The 17,563-nt window shown below is 42.1% G+C and overlaps 1 protein-coding gene across 1 annotated transcript; it reads right to left on the reverse strand.

The window, feature by feature from the left end:
• Positions 1-118: 118 nt before the first annotated feature.
• Positions 119-17,510, reverse strand: LOC146178931 (uncharacterized). The gene is made up of 2 exons (XM_084578666.1): positions 16,532-17,510; positions 119-7,603 (listed from the first exon to the last, which is right to left on the reverse strand). Exon 2 carries the CDS (start codon positions 7,509-7,511, stop codon positions 7,170-7,172), a length of 342 nt encoding a protein of 113 aa, XP_084434792.1. The 5' UTR covers positions 7,512-7,603; positions 16,532-17,510; the 3' UTR covers positions 119-7,169.
• Between the last annotated feature and the right edge of the window lie 53 nt (positions 17,511-17,563).

Below are 17,563 nucleotides of genomic sequence, written 5' to 3' on the forward strand. Positions count from 1 at the left end.
TCACTCTTTAAAGCCACGTCACCAGGCAGCGCCGGCGGGCACAGCGCCGCCTCTCGGGAACGATACTGCTCCTCCGCCCGGCGCGTTGGGCTACGAACTTCTGCAACAGACGGTACCTTTCCTTCGGAAACTATCAGTGAAATTAAACAACAATTTTTACAGATTTCATTTGGTACCTGTTACATGACTTGAACTAGAAACGGCAGACTAAATCAGTTTGTATATTTATGAGGATAAAGAATTATGGGTTGTAACTGTGTATAGCACCAAGAAAAAAGATATGTAATACACTTTTTTTCTCAACGCACACGTGTAGTCCTGCTTGTGTAAAATAACCATTCATCTGCCTAATAATGCTCTATGTGTAAAGATTTTTTTTTTCAAGAAAGATATCATACTACCATCTTGCATTCACTGACGAGACCATTATAGTCAGACAGCAAATGCTGTACATGAACAAATTAGTTTTTCAGCGTGTCATTAACTGCATTTTAGCAAAAGAGCAAGTTGGTTACATTGCAGTTAACTTTATTTTGATGTGCGTTTTAATGGTATTTGTCTTTTAACCAGTCTTGTTCTGTGCACGCTTTTTGCATCATCTCAGAATGGTGCACAGTATGATCCCACTTTCATTATGTATATACTTCCTTTCATAGTTCAGTTTCCCTTTCCCATTTTTCCATTTGCAGTCGACATTCACAGATGTGTCGTTTCCTTTCTGAATTCTGGAGCTTTCAATGCTCTTTTACCACAACAGCTGGTTGCTTTTGTCTCTTCATTTTCCCCCTTTACTTCTACACTGCAACATACCAAACTAAATAGAGCACGTGTAAGCCAGGGCCCGTACTATGCTTTTGGCCAAAGACATGAACGAGATTCTCGGAGGTCCTCTCATCCACGTGGCACACTCCTTGGAAGTGACACCAAGAATGTCCCTTCAAGCTTCCAGGGGAGAAGAAGGAAGAGGCCCAGCGACAATGACATCAACACCATGAGGTAAAGTAGATCAGCACCCACAGTCGAAACTCTACACGTTTTAGCAATGCGTGGTGTCAGCCATTGGTGTTCATGATGACATGACTGATGCTCCAAAAAGAAACAGAAGTTCATAAAGATTAAACCGGATTACAATAGGATTACACAATGAAGCTTCTGATGTTATGTCCATTCATCACAAATGCTTTCTTTCGTCTCCCCATTCTTCCCGCTCGCGGCTCCTTCTCTCTCGCCGTTACATGATCCCTCCAGTCACTTTGTCCACCAGTCAGTACATGGCGCTAGCCAGTCAACTAACCCTATTTAACAATGGATGTATGTGTATAGTTTCACAGAAGGGACATTCAGTATAAGTGGAGGGGACAGTAGCAGATACAGCACGATGTTTATTAAACTTCAGAAAGAGTAGTGTCAGCAAACAAGATGGACTTTTTTTCCTGAATATGGAAGCTTGCTACTTGAAAGGCTTGCTAAGCATGTAACACATCTTCTGTTCATTGTAAATTTTAAGGAGCCAAAAACCACACACAAATACATACAAGCAGCGAAAACGGAGAGAGCTCCACTGACAACTCACAATGATGAGCTGCAAACTAGCCCAACAAGAAGTTCCACCTTCTGTTGTAATAAATAAATAAATAAATAAATAAAAAAATTATTAAAGTTCTGCTTTACCTTTCATTTAGCATGCACTACAGCTGCTTTCTTGAAAAGCTACCTAAACATTTGCATGCTATGATCCTGTGTTCCATTTTTCTCTGTCACATGGTACAGTGAGCCCAAAGCTGTTCAGGGAATTTTTGAAACGATACTCTGCTGAATAGGGTGTGATACTAGCTTGGATGTCTGAAAAAAGTGCCTTTGAATATCCAAGAAAAAGCTTTTACTAAAAAAGAATGAAAGTATACTATACCACGGCCCGCATAAATGGTGACAAAAAATTACGGCCAAGTTCACACTTTTGGTACATACATTTTTCACTTCTGTAAGCCGGAAAGCGAATAATCAATTAAAGTGAGCCATTTCTACATGCAACATAGAACAATGTTTGATATGGGCAAAACCAACAAGATCTGACGTGTAGTCTTGAAAGTATGCAACAGAAAATGCAAGTCCTAGCTAAACTGTTACTGGCACCCAAAACCTGCGAGTACAAACCAGAAACTAAATGTGCGCGAATGCTGAACTTTTAGAAAAACTAACCGAATATGAAAGCGGAAATAAAAATGCCTTCGAATATCAAATCAAATACAGAATATCTCATCAGTAAAAAAAAAATGAAATAAAAAAATTGCAAACAATGTTCATATTGTTTATTTCAGAATTCACAAGTATTTGTAAACAAAATTAAACTAGAATTCTGCACAAGTGTATACTCTACTGAAAAATGCAGTATAAAAAATTTAAACAAAATTTTGTAAAATGGTTTTCTGTACAGGAAGGACCTGCATGAACCTGGGTGGAGCTGTCATATCATCACTGAATACAGTAAACTCTTGTTAATTTAGCCTTCAAGGATCCAGAAAACCGCCCTGGACTCAAACATTTCCGGTGTATTCGGCAATTATCGAATATTCGAAAATTCCGAGTGTCAGTTTTTGAAATACGAATCAAATAGCAAACATATTCAATTCAAATTTGAAATTTTGGATATTCGCACACTCCTAAAAGAAAACTATTGCGCCGCAAAGACAGCAAAAGGTGTTCGTGCCTGCCAAAAAGGAAAAAAAAAAAAGCCAGCACAGCAAACACGAACAGATGCACGTCAAGCGAGCCCATGAAACTACTTCACCACAGGAGTTGGGTAACGTTGAAAGCAGAAGAGCATGTTCGCATAAATGCCTCTCTTTTGCAAATTATAATGCTCCTAAAATACATGCAAGCTAGACAGACACTGACACGAATGAAATGAATGACGGTGGTCGCTGCTTTATTTCATGCAAGGCCTGAATAAAAAAACAGAGTCAGATTCAAGAATCGCAGTACTCAAATATGAGAGGACAAACTAAAGATATAGCGTGCCAGATGAATGGGCAAATCGTTAACCAGTCAAGTTTTGTGAATTTGCTACATGAAGCACGCACACACAGAGAGTGTGCACTATCAATTAAAAGCTTAATGAAACGACATGCTACATGTATACGCAGTTATACACAGACCGAGTTTCGGTTTCAATACATGGGTTGATGCAAAATAAATGAAATCACAATGTGGAAGAGTAACAGTACAAGGCAAGCTAAAGCGTGTGCAACCATTTGGATGTACAAATATATACAGGCCCTATGTCCAATAGCTGTTGTCCATGTGCATGTGCGTTTAACTCACACTCACCTGCCTTTGTAAATAAAACATAGGTAACTTATCAGATAGAAACTAAAAAGATCACAAAGTTACCCCTGCTTGAAACATCCTTTGCAAGCTACTGCAAAAACGAACGGTGACGGTGCATTTTATACTTATCACTGTCAACCATTTTGTATAAAAACTTTTTATACAGCAAGGCTCGAATAAATTATAGTCATGCAGTGTTCCTTCTCCAGGTGAACCAAGAACTACAAGTTTGCACAAAATTTTGGCAAAGCTCGGTAAGAATGGACCCATGAAAGCACCCAACCATATATTTATATGGCCAAAAGTTCCATACTCTCAATACACCTTACTCCCAAACAAGTTTACAAAGCCACAGGTAGAGAAAGACATCAGAAGTCTTTACCTTACTTAGAAAAACAAACAAATATAAATACATAACTCCCAAACACCTTACATCACTCTGTGCTAGGCACACGAGTCCTATAAACAAAATGCACACCATACCCCCAAGTAACCGGAAATTCCCATAAACTTAAAACTGCCTATTTAGAGCTCCCTTGTTCGACCTACACTCAAATATATATCTTGGGTCTGGAGCTCAAACCAATCGTGTCTAACCAAAGCCGTAAATATGATAAAAGATTATGCTCCCAGACCCATTCACTCCAACTATTCCTGCAATGATAGCATACCATTACAAAAGCACAGTCCAGCCTGCCTATCAACACTTATAATAAACTGCATCATAGCCCACCTTGGCCACAAGAATGTTGTGTAAATAATTCATTTATATTCATTTACTTTTGCATAACACACAGTTTCCAAAGTGAAGCAGAAAAAGGCAGCTCTATGGTACTGAAACAAAGCAAAACATATCTGAATGCAAGAGTTTCAATAGCATTTAAAGAAAACAAATTTAACTATTATCACTACAGAAAACACATTTGAGAGTAAATACACTTGCAAAAGAAAGTATTCAACGATTTATCATGCGCTTGTCATATATTTGGTGTGGCATTTTCTGGTTAGTGATGCATCTGTGTCTAGCCCAGTGATGGCAGACTTACCATTTCACCGGTAGTACGAAAAAAAAAAAAAAAAGAGTTGCTGTATTAACATTCCTTTGCGCAACTCAAACTGAACTACCACCATTTCTCAAAAACGAGACAGCAGTAGACGAATAGGTCCATTTTTTGTTTGTTATAGCTTAAATACTCCCTGGTCAGCAACACCTGGAATGAGTATGTAGACTAACGCTCACTTGTTCTACATATTAAACGTAATAGTTCTCACAACCTCAGCTGCAAACACTGGTTTCGTACACTTTACCAGTGAGGTACAACTCAAGCCCGTGCCCAAAACAATGCGGCCCTAGATCAAGGCCCTTACAAGCTATAAACTATGCAAAGGTCCACATTATCCCACCTGTACACACGGGCAGCTCGACCGACGACTGGGGACAGGGCTTGCCCACGTCACTGCTAAACAGGAAACCATGCTCTTTAACGCCTTCTGCTGTTTACGAGAAAACTTTCTCCCAACGCAGCGAAGATCACGCCAATGCAAGCGCTAGACGTGCAATTATTTCATGCGTGAATGATGAAATTGCAGTTCAAACTCAAATCCCGGACATCGGCAAGCACTCTTCCACTTAAACTGAAAAGAGTGCCCCAGGAAAGAACAGACTTCCAGCCTGCCGACTGTACCTATAGTACTGCAGAGCTCTCACCACTTCCCACTTGTGCTGTTTGGAGTTTGCTGACCTTCTCATTATGGCAAAGACCAACTGATGTATGCCTCCAGTACACTACACATATGCTACTGTGCAGGATATGTGTCCATCTCTCACTGTAGGCATAACAAGCTAGCACATAGCTGAGCTTAGGGCCCACAGCTAGCTGTCACTTACTTGAAATTTACTTTTTATTTGCTTTTTTTACTTTTAAATTTACAAATTTAGTTCAACTACTACTGTCAAAAAACAGAAAATTTGACCTAGTTTTATCAACAAGCTGCTTCTGATAAACTTCAGACTGACATGTGTCTAGACCATCTTGGCAATGGGCGAAACTGTACAGGCAAATACAAGAATTGTCTGTAGCGATGAAATTATAGGTCACCTTCCTGGAATACCTCCTTTGTGAATAATGGTAGCAACAAAAAAATGCTAACAAAAGATTTAAGAACTCGATAAAAATGCTATATACACATGGATGCAACTCCACCAAGTGATGATACTATTTTTCTACACAATTAACGATACAAGTATATCCTGCAGCACTCTAAAATATTCTGTACTGTCCTATGCTTAGAAAGACGCCACTTATTTAACTTAAAGTAGATGGCTTCACATATGCTGCAGGCATAGTGCTGTATAAGAGACGGCAGAGCCCTAAGAAGTGATCAAACCCCAGGTGAAAAAAAATAAGAATGCAAAAATGCCCCTCTGTACAGACACAAAAAGTGCACACACCAATAAAGCTCAAGCCGAGCTTCATAGCAATGTAAATGCTACTGATGATAGCTGCTAATGATTTTTTGTGCACTGAAGTGCGTGTGTGCAGGCTTTCTTATAATATTCAGCCAGGAAAGCATGCACATGCCTCGTGTCCGCAACAACGCTACTGCATTAGATAGGAACTTCAGTGGCAGTCCAAAGGAGAAAAAATGTACAGTGCGCAAGTGACAGCGTTTCACTCCGCCACTCGCCAGTCAGTGAAAATGCTTCGCATCTAACACTGAAATCCTCAAAAAGCTTAGAGGGACCCTGAAAACAAACTGAAGTTGGCCTGCATGAAAAAAATTCATCTGAATGACAAAAATTTCGGCAGACATCAAGCTCCACTTTAAGCGTAGATGTGATAACCTTTTACGGGTTTCTGTCTCTGAGACCCCCAGGTGGATCTTTGTTCTAGCACATGCACTCTGCAACTCGCTTTAAGCACTCAGCTTTTATTTGCGCTTCTATTATCCCACACTTACTCATTAGCATACATTCGCAAGCTATCACAATATGTGCAAGACCCCTCAACTTCGATATAAAACCTTGCTTTAATTGAGCTGCATGAACAGTCCTGCATGGCCTAGGTGTAGCGTGACTTGTTGGTTTGATCCCCACCTCAAAGAGCTACCGGAATAAGTTAACCCTGCCCATTATGTGGTATCATGACACCCTAACCGCGGCTGACCAATCACTGCTAACCGTATAACCTGCCAGATGCAGGCTTGAGGTTTTCCATTACAATGCTGTCAATGCCGTATGCTTCGAAAAACAGGACGCTGTTTAACACTACTGAGTTATAAATGCTGCTTGTTTAAAAGCTAGAGGTAGCCATAGACAATGTCCCATTTTTAGAAATAAAATGCAGTATTCTTTGGCACAGATCCTGGAGGCTAGGCTACAATACCATTCAGCTCCGAACTCCACTCATGGAGTCCTTTTCGTTTCCTTCTTCCTCTCCACTGATCTAAATTTTAGCCATCGAAAGTTGACAGACATCTTATTTCAGTGTTTTTCTCATCTAAGTATACCACATTTCACATTTCTTATATTTATTTGCTATGAAGTGCATTAAAGGCAGAATTACCCGACTTACTTATAATATTTGGGCCTGCATTTTCTGTCTCATTAAATAACAAATATTACTACACATGCCACAGTCCCTTCTGTGAGTTTGTAAACTGCCAGTAGTCAAGACAGTTGCAACTCATATTCAACTTTTTTTGCCGACAAGAGAATGCATAAAATGTGGCAATTCATCAACAGGCTACTTTTGATTTTCCTTGTGTCCCCGTAATGCACCGCAATGCGTTGCAACGCACTGTAGTGCAAGACTAACGCACTCTAGACCAATGCACTACTACTAGTGCCTACACTTGCATGTGCGCACGTGATAGTTGAGGTAGTCCTTGCGGGCAAAGTCTTTGAAGCAGGAAGGGCACTTGAACGGCCGCTCTCCCGTGTGCGTCCGCACGTGGTTCTCTAGCACATGCTTGCGGGCAAACCTCTTGGGGCAAAGATGGCAGTGGAAAGGCTTCAGCGCGGCTGACGCAGGGCGCTCCACCACCATCGGACTGCTGCCAGATGATGACACTGGGCCTGCGCCATACTGAATAGGAGTGGCTCTGATTCGCTGGAGCTCGCGCCTCAGCGATGAGCTGATCCGCCTCAGTGTCTCTGGCGAGCGGGCCAGCCCCATGGCCATGCGATGACGGCTGTAAGGCGTCAAGTGCCGTGACGACGGTAGGTTGAAGGTCAGTTCCTTCAGGGACTGAAGGCACGGAGGCTCGCCCCCATCTGCAAGGCGCGTGAGAGTAAGATGCCATGTAGGAGCATGAACAATCATTTTTGAGCATTAATGAATCCATCATCGAATGGCAAGGAGGCATAGACAAAAGAGAGAGAAAAAAAAGAAACGAGGCAGTAGTACCAGAAAACTGTGACAGGAGAGGTAACCTAACCTAACAATGATTCTTCACCGCAGGTGCTAGGTGTGTGAAAATGAACAAAAAAAAGGCAACACATAAAAAAAATTACATTGGAGCCCCTAGATGCTGCATGGGAAGAACTGGAATAGTCTGGTCAGTAGCTGAAAGTGTTTAGACTTCATCGTGCACTGAGAAAAGGACGACTGGTACGCGGATGCATGGCAATCTGCTCCAGTTTCCTTTAAAACTAATCTTTTCCGGCACAGTCTACATGTACGATGCATTAGTTAAAGAATGTGGTAGTTTTATGTCTCAGGTGGCATAAGAAATGAAATGGAAAAGTTGTAGGTGGCATTGCCCCCCCATCTTCCTTTCCCCTTCTTCAGCCAGAGGCCCATCGGAAGTCTGGGACCTCTTTCCATGTGCGAGCCAATATGGCTCGCACATGGAAAGAGGTCCTAGACCCCAGACCACAAATAATGGTCACAGCATCAACAGAGCGATGACACGCATCACCGATTGTAAGTGCAATTTTACCTGGCATGGGGCATAAGCATAGAATACATCTCTAAACATGGTCAAATGAACAGCTACAACCCAAGCCAAAACGAAAAATGAAGTGAAGTGACACAGCATTCAGGACAAGCCTTCGGACGGTTGGCAGCAATTTCCTACCGACGTACAAAGCAGCAAATGAAGTGCAGGGATGGCAGGAGCCTAAATCTGAGGTACAGATTGCACACAAAATATGAAGTCACACAGAACACAGTCAATGGAAGCAAATACTGACACACAAAATCAAATGTAAATGGCTTTGCAAAAATTATTTTCAACAAATGTCAACTGCCATGTACTTTTCATCTCGATAAAATATGTGCGCAAAAACCACCTCTAAAGGAAAAAAAAGAGAAGCACGTGTCTATCTGATTTGTATTTCAAAGCCTATTATACACTACAACAGTACATAATGTGCTCAGGGCAGTGAGGGGTCCAGAAGGTTACATGAACCCCTCTTGACGAGCAATCAGAGTACAGTCATTTATGATGCCACCCAGAATGACAAACGCCGCACTCACACAAAATAAATATAGTGGCACTAACAGCCATGAGATATCGAGAACAAGAAAACCAAGGAGCGATTTAGCTTTTTCTAACTGTAGAGGATAAGTTACTTTTAGTAAACTATCACTATAAGAACATAGGAAGCAAATACGAGAAAGGAACCTAATTTAAACTCCTTTGTCAAGTAAGCCGCACCAATATTTGCTAAAAACCGTGTCCCTAATCTTTTTTTACTTGAAGGCAGAGTCACTGCTGAGCCCTAACTGTATTACCCGTTATGCATACGCTATAACTAGAGGGAAAAAGAATTGCAGTAGGAACTTTTTTCATTTGTGATACTTTGTCCCAAGCCAACTAACTGAAAGTAAAATGGCTCTTTGGGTAGTAGCAGTGTTGGCTCCTTCGGGATCCACCGTCGAAATGCTGCCAGGAGAGCATCTGCACGGTAGTGAAATGTTGATTGATAAAAGCCAGTCCCATGAAAAAAAAAAGGAAGGTTGCCAGTAACTTGCACTGTCTCCTTTTCAAACCATCTTGCTTCCTAACTGGAAGAAAAGAAAACACACAGTGTTCATTAAGAGTGCAAGACCTAAGCATGTCACTGAACATGTCAAGGTCTTAGCATAATTTTGTTTTTTACAAATCACAGAGCATACATTCTACACTCATTCAACTTTCCACTGCACACTGGTGATATCAAGGGTGTCTCCTACAGCCACAGTTGCAGGGAGGAGAGAGAAAGAGTAATGGCATTATCATCAAAGATGGCAAATTACGATGTTATAAACACTAGTGCTTTTTGTCTTTCCGACCAAGAACAAAATGAATTTGTTGTTGTAGAGATTATTTATTGTATATACAAAAGGAAGGAAAAGATGTTTGCCAAATGGCAATTTCATATTCATATATATTACAACTATTGAAATTTGCACTGAAACTAAATATTATATGCAAGTCTAAAACACGAAGGAAATTTGGATGCAAGAATTTCAAATTTATATCTCAAACTTCCACAAAACATTCCATTCACATGTCTAATCCACACACTACAGTTCCAACCGCTCGAAAGCTATGGAGAGTATGCGTCCCATAAAGGCATTGCGTTCCAAAGCGTTGGAAAGTGTGTCAATCATGCACTGACAGAAGGCAACGCTTTCTTTTTTATTCAAAGACTTGCCATGTGGCATAAGATGGGATTGCTACAAAAAAAAAGTGATCATTCATGATGCTCTTCTATTATTCAGAGAACATCGAGTGATTACTTTAAAGGGACAGAATACTGGCCAAAATATCTCATGAGATTATGGTGGAGATGAAAAGAAAAGACGCTTTACAAATTTAGTTTGCCATTGAAAATTGCATAAAAATAACTGAGGTGCTATCTAACGGAGAAACCCCATTACTTTCACTGTAGTACACCACGTGACTGCATGTAAGCAAAAATATTGCTGATTTTCGTAAGTGCACGCTGTGCTCTTTTCTTCTAGGAGTCCTTGTCAAATTTCATTCTATTTTGTGCTCTCTCCACTGCGCCCTTAAATAAAAATGACCCTTCTTTTCGCACCGCAAGAAGCATGCTTTCAGGTTTTGCCACTAGATAGGGCCACAGTGCCCACTGTGAAGCGATGATAGTGCCCACTAAAACTTTTGTTGACAAGGTGTGCATCATTGTGCCATAACAGCCTTGAGTGTGAAACTGAAAAGGATGTTACTCTAAGCAAAAAATATCTAATTACTGTCTGGAGAGGGAAATTTTGTTTTCAGTACGTCTTTTTTGTCAACCACCAGTCGTCATCGCGGTCGCTGCTCATGATTTCCAGCATCATACTACATAAAAATGGGCGCATACACTGACTGCAAAATTCTCGGTAGAATTTTCTACAGTGTTTTTACCAAAACTGCTATGGAATGAAACATTTTAGACACCAATCTTTCCACTGCGGCGAACAAATTTCAGACCTAAATTCAAGCGTTCTGCCCCTTTAAGAATATGGAGTCCTTCCAAATGAATACTCCTAGATACAGGTGCCTTTTAAAAGCTTTCTGGCAGTGTAAGGGGAACTAACAGTGCTTCTCTTTTCCCCTAGCCCCAATGGAAAGTTCTTGAAATTTCTGACACCATTCAAACATGACATGTAGGATATAAATGGAGAATGGCATTGGGTTGCTCATTTACAAATAAAATGAAACGAAATTTTGCTACAGTGCAGTGATTCAAGTATTTTTTTTTTTCACAAACACCATGCTAAGCCCAATTTTTACACTGGCCAAAAGTGGCCAACGATTCTGACACTCGGTAACGCAAAATTTGAGCGTAGCCCTCTGGGTATTTTAGTTCTGCGATATGCTGAGGTAAAGTATTTGAGAAATCTGTACATGCACAGCTACAGCATACACTATAATCCCCACATAACCATCCTTCAAATATTATCCAGCACTTTTTCAGTTCATTATTGCCATAAAGAAAACACTGGCATGACGCTGGCTGGAACACTGTCATGGCTCATTGACCTTGCCTTGCCCTGCTGGTGTGGTGAAGTGGCAACGGCGCTCGACTACTGTGGCCAAGGATGCGAGATCGAATCCCAGCCTCAGCGGCCACTTCTGGATGGAGATGAAAAGCAAGGTGCCTGTGTGCTTTGCGATGTCAGTGCACGCAAAAGATTGCCAGGTGGTCGAAATTTTTAGAACCCTCCACTACGGCGTCTCTCATAGCCTGAGTCGCTTCGGAACGTTAAACCTCACAAACCAACCATTGACCTTGCCTTGAGTACCATATGAGTGACTAAGGCGGCTTGCTCTTCCGCAGAAGAATTTCCCCACAGAGAAATTTGGAAAACACTGAAGCCTTCCCTTTAGGTACGACACGATTCCAATATGGCTCCCATCCACAGATTACCCTTTGGATCCAACGTGCACATTGTCACTTGCTTAATATATAACAATCTCACACACACTCGTCTCAGAAATCATCTCACACATACATAACATACAGTTGCAAGCTGCTGACTCAGACATAAAGCCCTGCTTTAAACAAGGTGTCTGCCTGTAATACCCAGCGTGGCCTAGAGGTTGTATGTCTGACAATGGATCCAAGGGTCTAGGGCTCGATCCCCCTGATCCCTTATATGCCACATCAATGCCTGCAGTTCACACGACCTATCAACTCGTACATGCCACAGGCATGCTCGTGATTTTTAGCTCGCAATGCCGACAACAACACCGAGGCAAAGTTTCCCACTTAACGAGTCCATATTATTATCACGCAACATCTGGCGCAAACTGAGCCCAATTATTTGGCACTGTCCCCACTGTACACTACTCCTCCATTTTCCAACCTCTGCGCCTACCTTGCCCTTTTCTGCGACTACCATCCTCTCTCTCCACTCATATATCCCCTCCTCCAACTTTCGTTCTACCCTTCCAGTGGGGTGCATTCTTGCTATAGTCTGCTCCTTTCATAGTAGTGATCTTTCGATTTCTCTATCATCACTTTCAGGCTGAGCATTGTTTGGCCTTCTCCATAACCTCTTCCTTCCATGATAACCACCCTCCCGAGGTCTTCTGTGGGAGCCATTTTTCGGTTACACATTCCTCTGCTCTCGCCATACCCTTCAATCCTATAAACCACTCATTACCTTTCCCCTCCCTAATCCCCATCCCAAATGTAAGGAGAAGGTCTGCATCTCTTCACTTTGCCACTTGCTGGCCACAGCACTTCTTTCTGCTATTGCCTACAATGTCTGGCTACACTAATGACTATGCCAGCCACACCAATGACAACTATTATACTAACGCTGAATAGATGCCTAATACCTGGTCATTAAAAACAAACCAACTTTGTTGCTGCACTCAAAACGACTGTTTATGCTGGAAGCGCAGTGGTACAAGAAAATTGCTAGGAAGCAAAAAGACTACCAAAGTGTGCATTCATCTTCACTGTTGAACATTATGCCATAACTGCCGCTGTAGAAAAGATAGTAAAGAAGAACATTTACACTAACTCCCTAAGGTGTTACAGATCATGCTAGAAGTGCAGTCAAACTGCACACTTGGGGGCATCATACAGAACATTAGAAAAGCCACAGCTCAAGGATCTAACATAAAATTCTACAGAGTCCCGAGAGGTGTTGAAATTAAAGGCAGTAAAATAAATTCAAATTAATTACCCTCTCCCGCCTCTTCCTCTGTCACTATCAATCCGACCGCTCCTGTACCAACTTCCCCTCCACCTATATGAACCTATTCCATTGCCTTTTCCACTACATGGCTGCTGAGAACTTCATCATTACCTTGCTCGACTGGCTTGCCATAAAAGATTTGCCCAGGACGTCGGCATGCTCGGCCTGTAATTGTTTGCTGATTGAAAGTCTTGTACTACTACCAATACTAAATTGATAAAGTCACTTTTAATATAACCAACTAGATGTTTTAATGTTCATTACAGTAGAAGCACATCATTGCCTCATCTGTGATGGGCCTAATTATCCCATCATTAATTATTGTCTCTTGGGGTCAAATTTTTTTGCTGCTCTCTTCATATCCTTGGCAGTCAGTGAGGAAGCAACGCTGGAGAAGGAATAAATGAAATAATGCTGAAAACAGTCCCACCTATGAGGCACAAGTTGACAAAGCAGGCTATCATGAATGGATCTGGCTTATTTCTCATTTAACACAGGTTTTGCAACCAGGATTTCTATGCTTTATTTAATGCATTTGGTTCCCACACTTGCGTAAAAGTAAAATCTATGTATGAGCTTTTCCTAAGAGCAATATTTGACTCAGTTTCAGTCTCTGGATTTGACTCTTTAGCAAGCTCATCAACAATATTGGCAATAAATTCTCTGTCTTCTATGTTAAGAAAAGTTGGCTAGAAGTCTGTACACGATTTCATAAAGCAAAAACGCCCGAATGCTCTGAAACAAAGCTATGAATGCGGTAGCTATTCATTGAAATTAATGTGAAAAAAAAAAAAATGCATTCTATTTTACTGAATTAGTAGTATTGAGAGAAGGTGCAAGCATAAATACCTGTAAACGCCTAGATTACTATCAAATGGCACCATTCTACACTTAAAAAAAAAAAAGCACTACAGGACAGAGCCCACCCACTACTGACAATATATGGTAAGTTACAAGCTAACAATAGAGCAGCTAAATTCCTCAAAGAAATCACTCCAACAAATGGCACTGAGACAGAGGAACGACCAAACTGAGACACAAAGAAGACCGCTCCCCACTCCTGCCCACAGGAAGTATAAGGTGTTGTGTTGGTGACTGGAGTTCGGTGTCCAGAGGAAAGGAAGAAACTGCCCCGTTTAAGGAGACATGGACAAAGGTTGGTGTCCATGTCTCCCTAGGCAGACACAGCTTTGCGAACTAATGCTACTGGCTGGAAACCCTCCTCTGAGGGGCATTCACAGCTAGAAACTGTCTCGCAGCATTTCGCGGCTATTTAGTCTTTACTGGTGATACGACTGCCTCATTTTGCGACTGAGACAAAAAGCCTTTGGCTTTACCACTTCTGACTAAGACTGTTACCTGCTTGTTGTTGTCAATAAACAAGAGAGAGTGACAGTCATGATAAATGCAGAGGAACAAAGTGCCAAGTTAGGCACAAGGTGATCACTTACCAAAAGAATGAACATTTGAGAGCATCAAGCAGAAGTAGCAAGTGATGAAAGTGTGCAAATGGTGAAACCATAATCACTTAGGCAGCATGAGGCTGGTTGCTTTGCTCTTTGCACAAAACACACTGAATCCCCAGAGTAAAGCATGAAAAACTGCACGCTGAGCTGACAATGTGCACTTGTGCACAATGGGCCGGTGAACATCGTGTAGGAATTGCATCGTGGGAATATGGCGAAGTATTTGGTGCAGTGGACACAGCTGTGGAAAGAGCAGTTCTTGTTTTTCACCATTTTTGTGCTCTTTGGAATGTCACAAGAGAAAAAACTGTCTGAATAGGGTGGATTGTACTCAGTTAAGTATTATGAGGTCATGAATGGTGATGCAACACCCTTCAAGAGGAAAGTGTACGACAGCGGTGTCTCAGCATCAGAAACCTGGGGCTGAAGTAAAGGCCTGAAATCAGATTGAGGACAGAAAAGAAAGATATGGACAGCAAATGAGAGGTGCTGTAATGTGAGAGTGAAGGAACAGAAATATCTGATGGTATTATGCTCATCATGTCACCAAGAAACGAGCTGCAAAGAATGTCTGACATCACACACAATGCCTTTCATTCAGGCTGCACATTTTCTGAAGACATCCGACGGCATTGCTGAACTGATAACTTTGTGAACATCGCACGTGTGTTACAATTTGCGAGCCCACACCATAGTGTTGGTCAAATATTTAGGGGAATCCCCCAAGGTGGAATAGATTTGTAATAAGGGAGTAATTATTCATTGACGTCCACCCAAGCGCAGCCTTACGGCTACAAAGAAAAGCTATACAGCTTTCTCAGAAACTTTATAGTCCAAGTCTGAGGATCAAACCCGGGACCAGCATCTTTCTGGGGCAGTCGCTCTACCAACTGAGCTAACCAGGACGATCAGCAGACCAGATGGTAGGTTGAGAGCAAATTGATCAATAGCTCGAAGTGGGAATGGTCTTGGCCAAATATTTAGGGCAATCCCCTGAGGTGGAGTAGACTTCTAATAAGGGGGTAATTACTCATTGACATCCACCGAAGTGTTGTTTTCAAAATATGCGAAAAAAATTTCAATGCTTTGAAAGCCACACAACATTGTGTGCTGAAGAGTTTGTCCACCTATGCCTGCCGTTGTTTCTAAATACTGCGTTGAAGCACAACCCCGTGCATGGACAAAGCAAGCAGGAAAGAAAACAAATGCAGTGGTAGTGGTCTCTGTGGTAAATTCTGACAAGGCTCTCAGAACAATGCTGCCACATGCACCCATGTCTGATGACCGGCACATCTGGGAAGATCGTCAGACATAACCAGCTCTATTGAGCAAGTGAATGGTTTTCCTGCTCCATGGAAGTTTTTCCAAACACATTCTCAATGACAGCCACTCTCGGTGCATCCTCGAAGGGAGTCTTTCCCATCACCTACACATTGCCACATTGTTCCCTCTGTGTTTTATTTATCACCTTCCATTCAAAATGGTGCATTGTTTGTGATATGAAGTCCCAGCAGCCAAAGTGCTCATTCTGGGCTGTGCCTAAGGCACTGACGTATGAAAAGCATACCAGGCCGAGCATGAGTAGTAGCTTTCTTTAGCCTATGTTGCAAAACATGCACGCCGTATGGGTGTGTGCAGAGCAAGGCACAAAGCGGCTGAAAGAAGCTCAATATTAGACACTGTCCCAAAACAGGCAACTCATGCCTTCTTCTGCCTCACACACGAAGTGCACAATTACTTTTCCCATGCAGTGCCATTTGTTCTGGATCAGTGCGACTACCCAGGCTAGCAGCCAGCAGCAGCCTTAAATCTTAATTCAGTTGTCAGCAATGAGATCACCAAACAACCTGTAGAGATGCAACTTGTTACAGTGTGTCCTAGGGACAATGTAATTTAAACGTGCTGCATGAGATTTTGTTCTATTTTTAGCAATATTTGTCATATGTAAATGTTGATATATTACTATTTATGAACAGTTCGCACTCTAGTTTCAGTTTAGTTCTTTATTATGCTTTTCATTCAGAATAATATTTTCACCTCTGGTCAGTAAAGACAATAAACATTTACAGCTTTCGTTCTTCCTCTTACCAAGAATGCTGGGCTGATTCCATGTTCCTGCGCCTCGCTTGAATTCGTGACAAGACGGCAGTGCCGCGAGACACAAGCGACGAGGTGATAGCTTTGTTCAGTTGCCCGTTTAGACGCGGCCGGTACAAAAGGGTTGGGAAAATGTATCAGTAAAACTCCTACGTCTTTTGAAACAAGCGATAAGTTGGGTGCCGCTGTGGGGGACGCACAATAAGAAACGAAAAGGAGACTTTATAGTTCACCCGTGAGGTGTTTACAGTCCTTTTTGCTACTACAAGGCGATGCGGAACCTCGTTAAGGGTTCAGCGGAACAGGTTGTACGCCGACAAAAAACGGCGTAGTACAACAGGGCTGCCCAGCTGGCTCTCGAACTGTAGTGCGGCCGATTTCAGAAAGACTAGGATTCAGAAAACATGAGCATATCATAGTAATAACCAAAAAGGGCTTCCGACAAATGTGCCTGCTTGCATGATTAGACATATTCTCGTCGCCTCATTCGGGCTAGACACGGTTCTGAAGGGACGAGCCGCCGATACTTGCGTTCGGCGAGTCCAAATCCCTCAGGCCGGAAGCAGCACTCGTATCGGTAGCCCAACAAAAATGGTTCATGTTGACATAGCACACAAGGCACTTATGGCACAACACAACACGAAACCGCCACACACAGCACGCTCCAACAGCGACTGTATCAACCTGAACACTACACAAATCGTTAGTCGCGACTCGCCGGTGGTGTTCGGCGAACATGGAATCTTCGCACTGGCGTCTGTTGTCACAAAGAGCTCGGATCGAAATGTCTGCTCGCGATGGACTTCGTCGGCTACGCGGCATTGCCTTCAAAGATGCAAAGAAAAAAAATCCTATCAAATGAGACGAAGCGTTTATCACTCAAACTCGCCAAAAAAACGAAGACCGACTAGCGACACCGGCCATGTTTGCTTTGGAGTTTCGCATCTTTTGCTTTTATTAGATGATGCGTTTGTCGCTGTGGTTTTTCTACTTCCTCCATGTTTTTTACAGCAACAGGTGGTT

Source organism: Amblyomma maculatum, chromosome 9 (genome assembly GCF_055883805.1).
Source record: "Amblyomma maculatum isolate TAMU_Amacu chromosome 9, ASM5588380v1, whole genome shotgun sequence".
Classification (NCBI taxonomy): Eukaryota; Metazoa; Arthropoda; class Arachnida; order Ixodida; family Ixodidae; genus Amblyomma; species Amblyomma maculatum.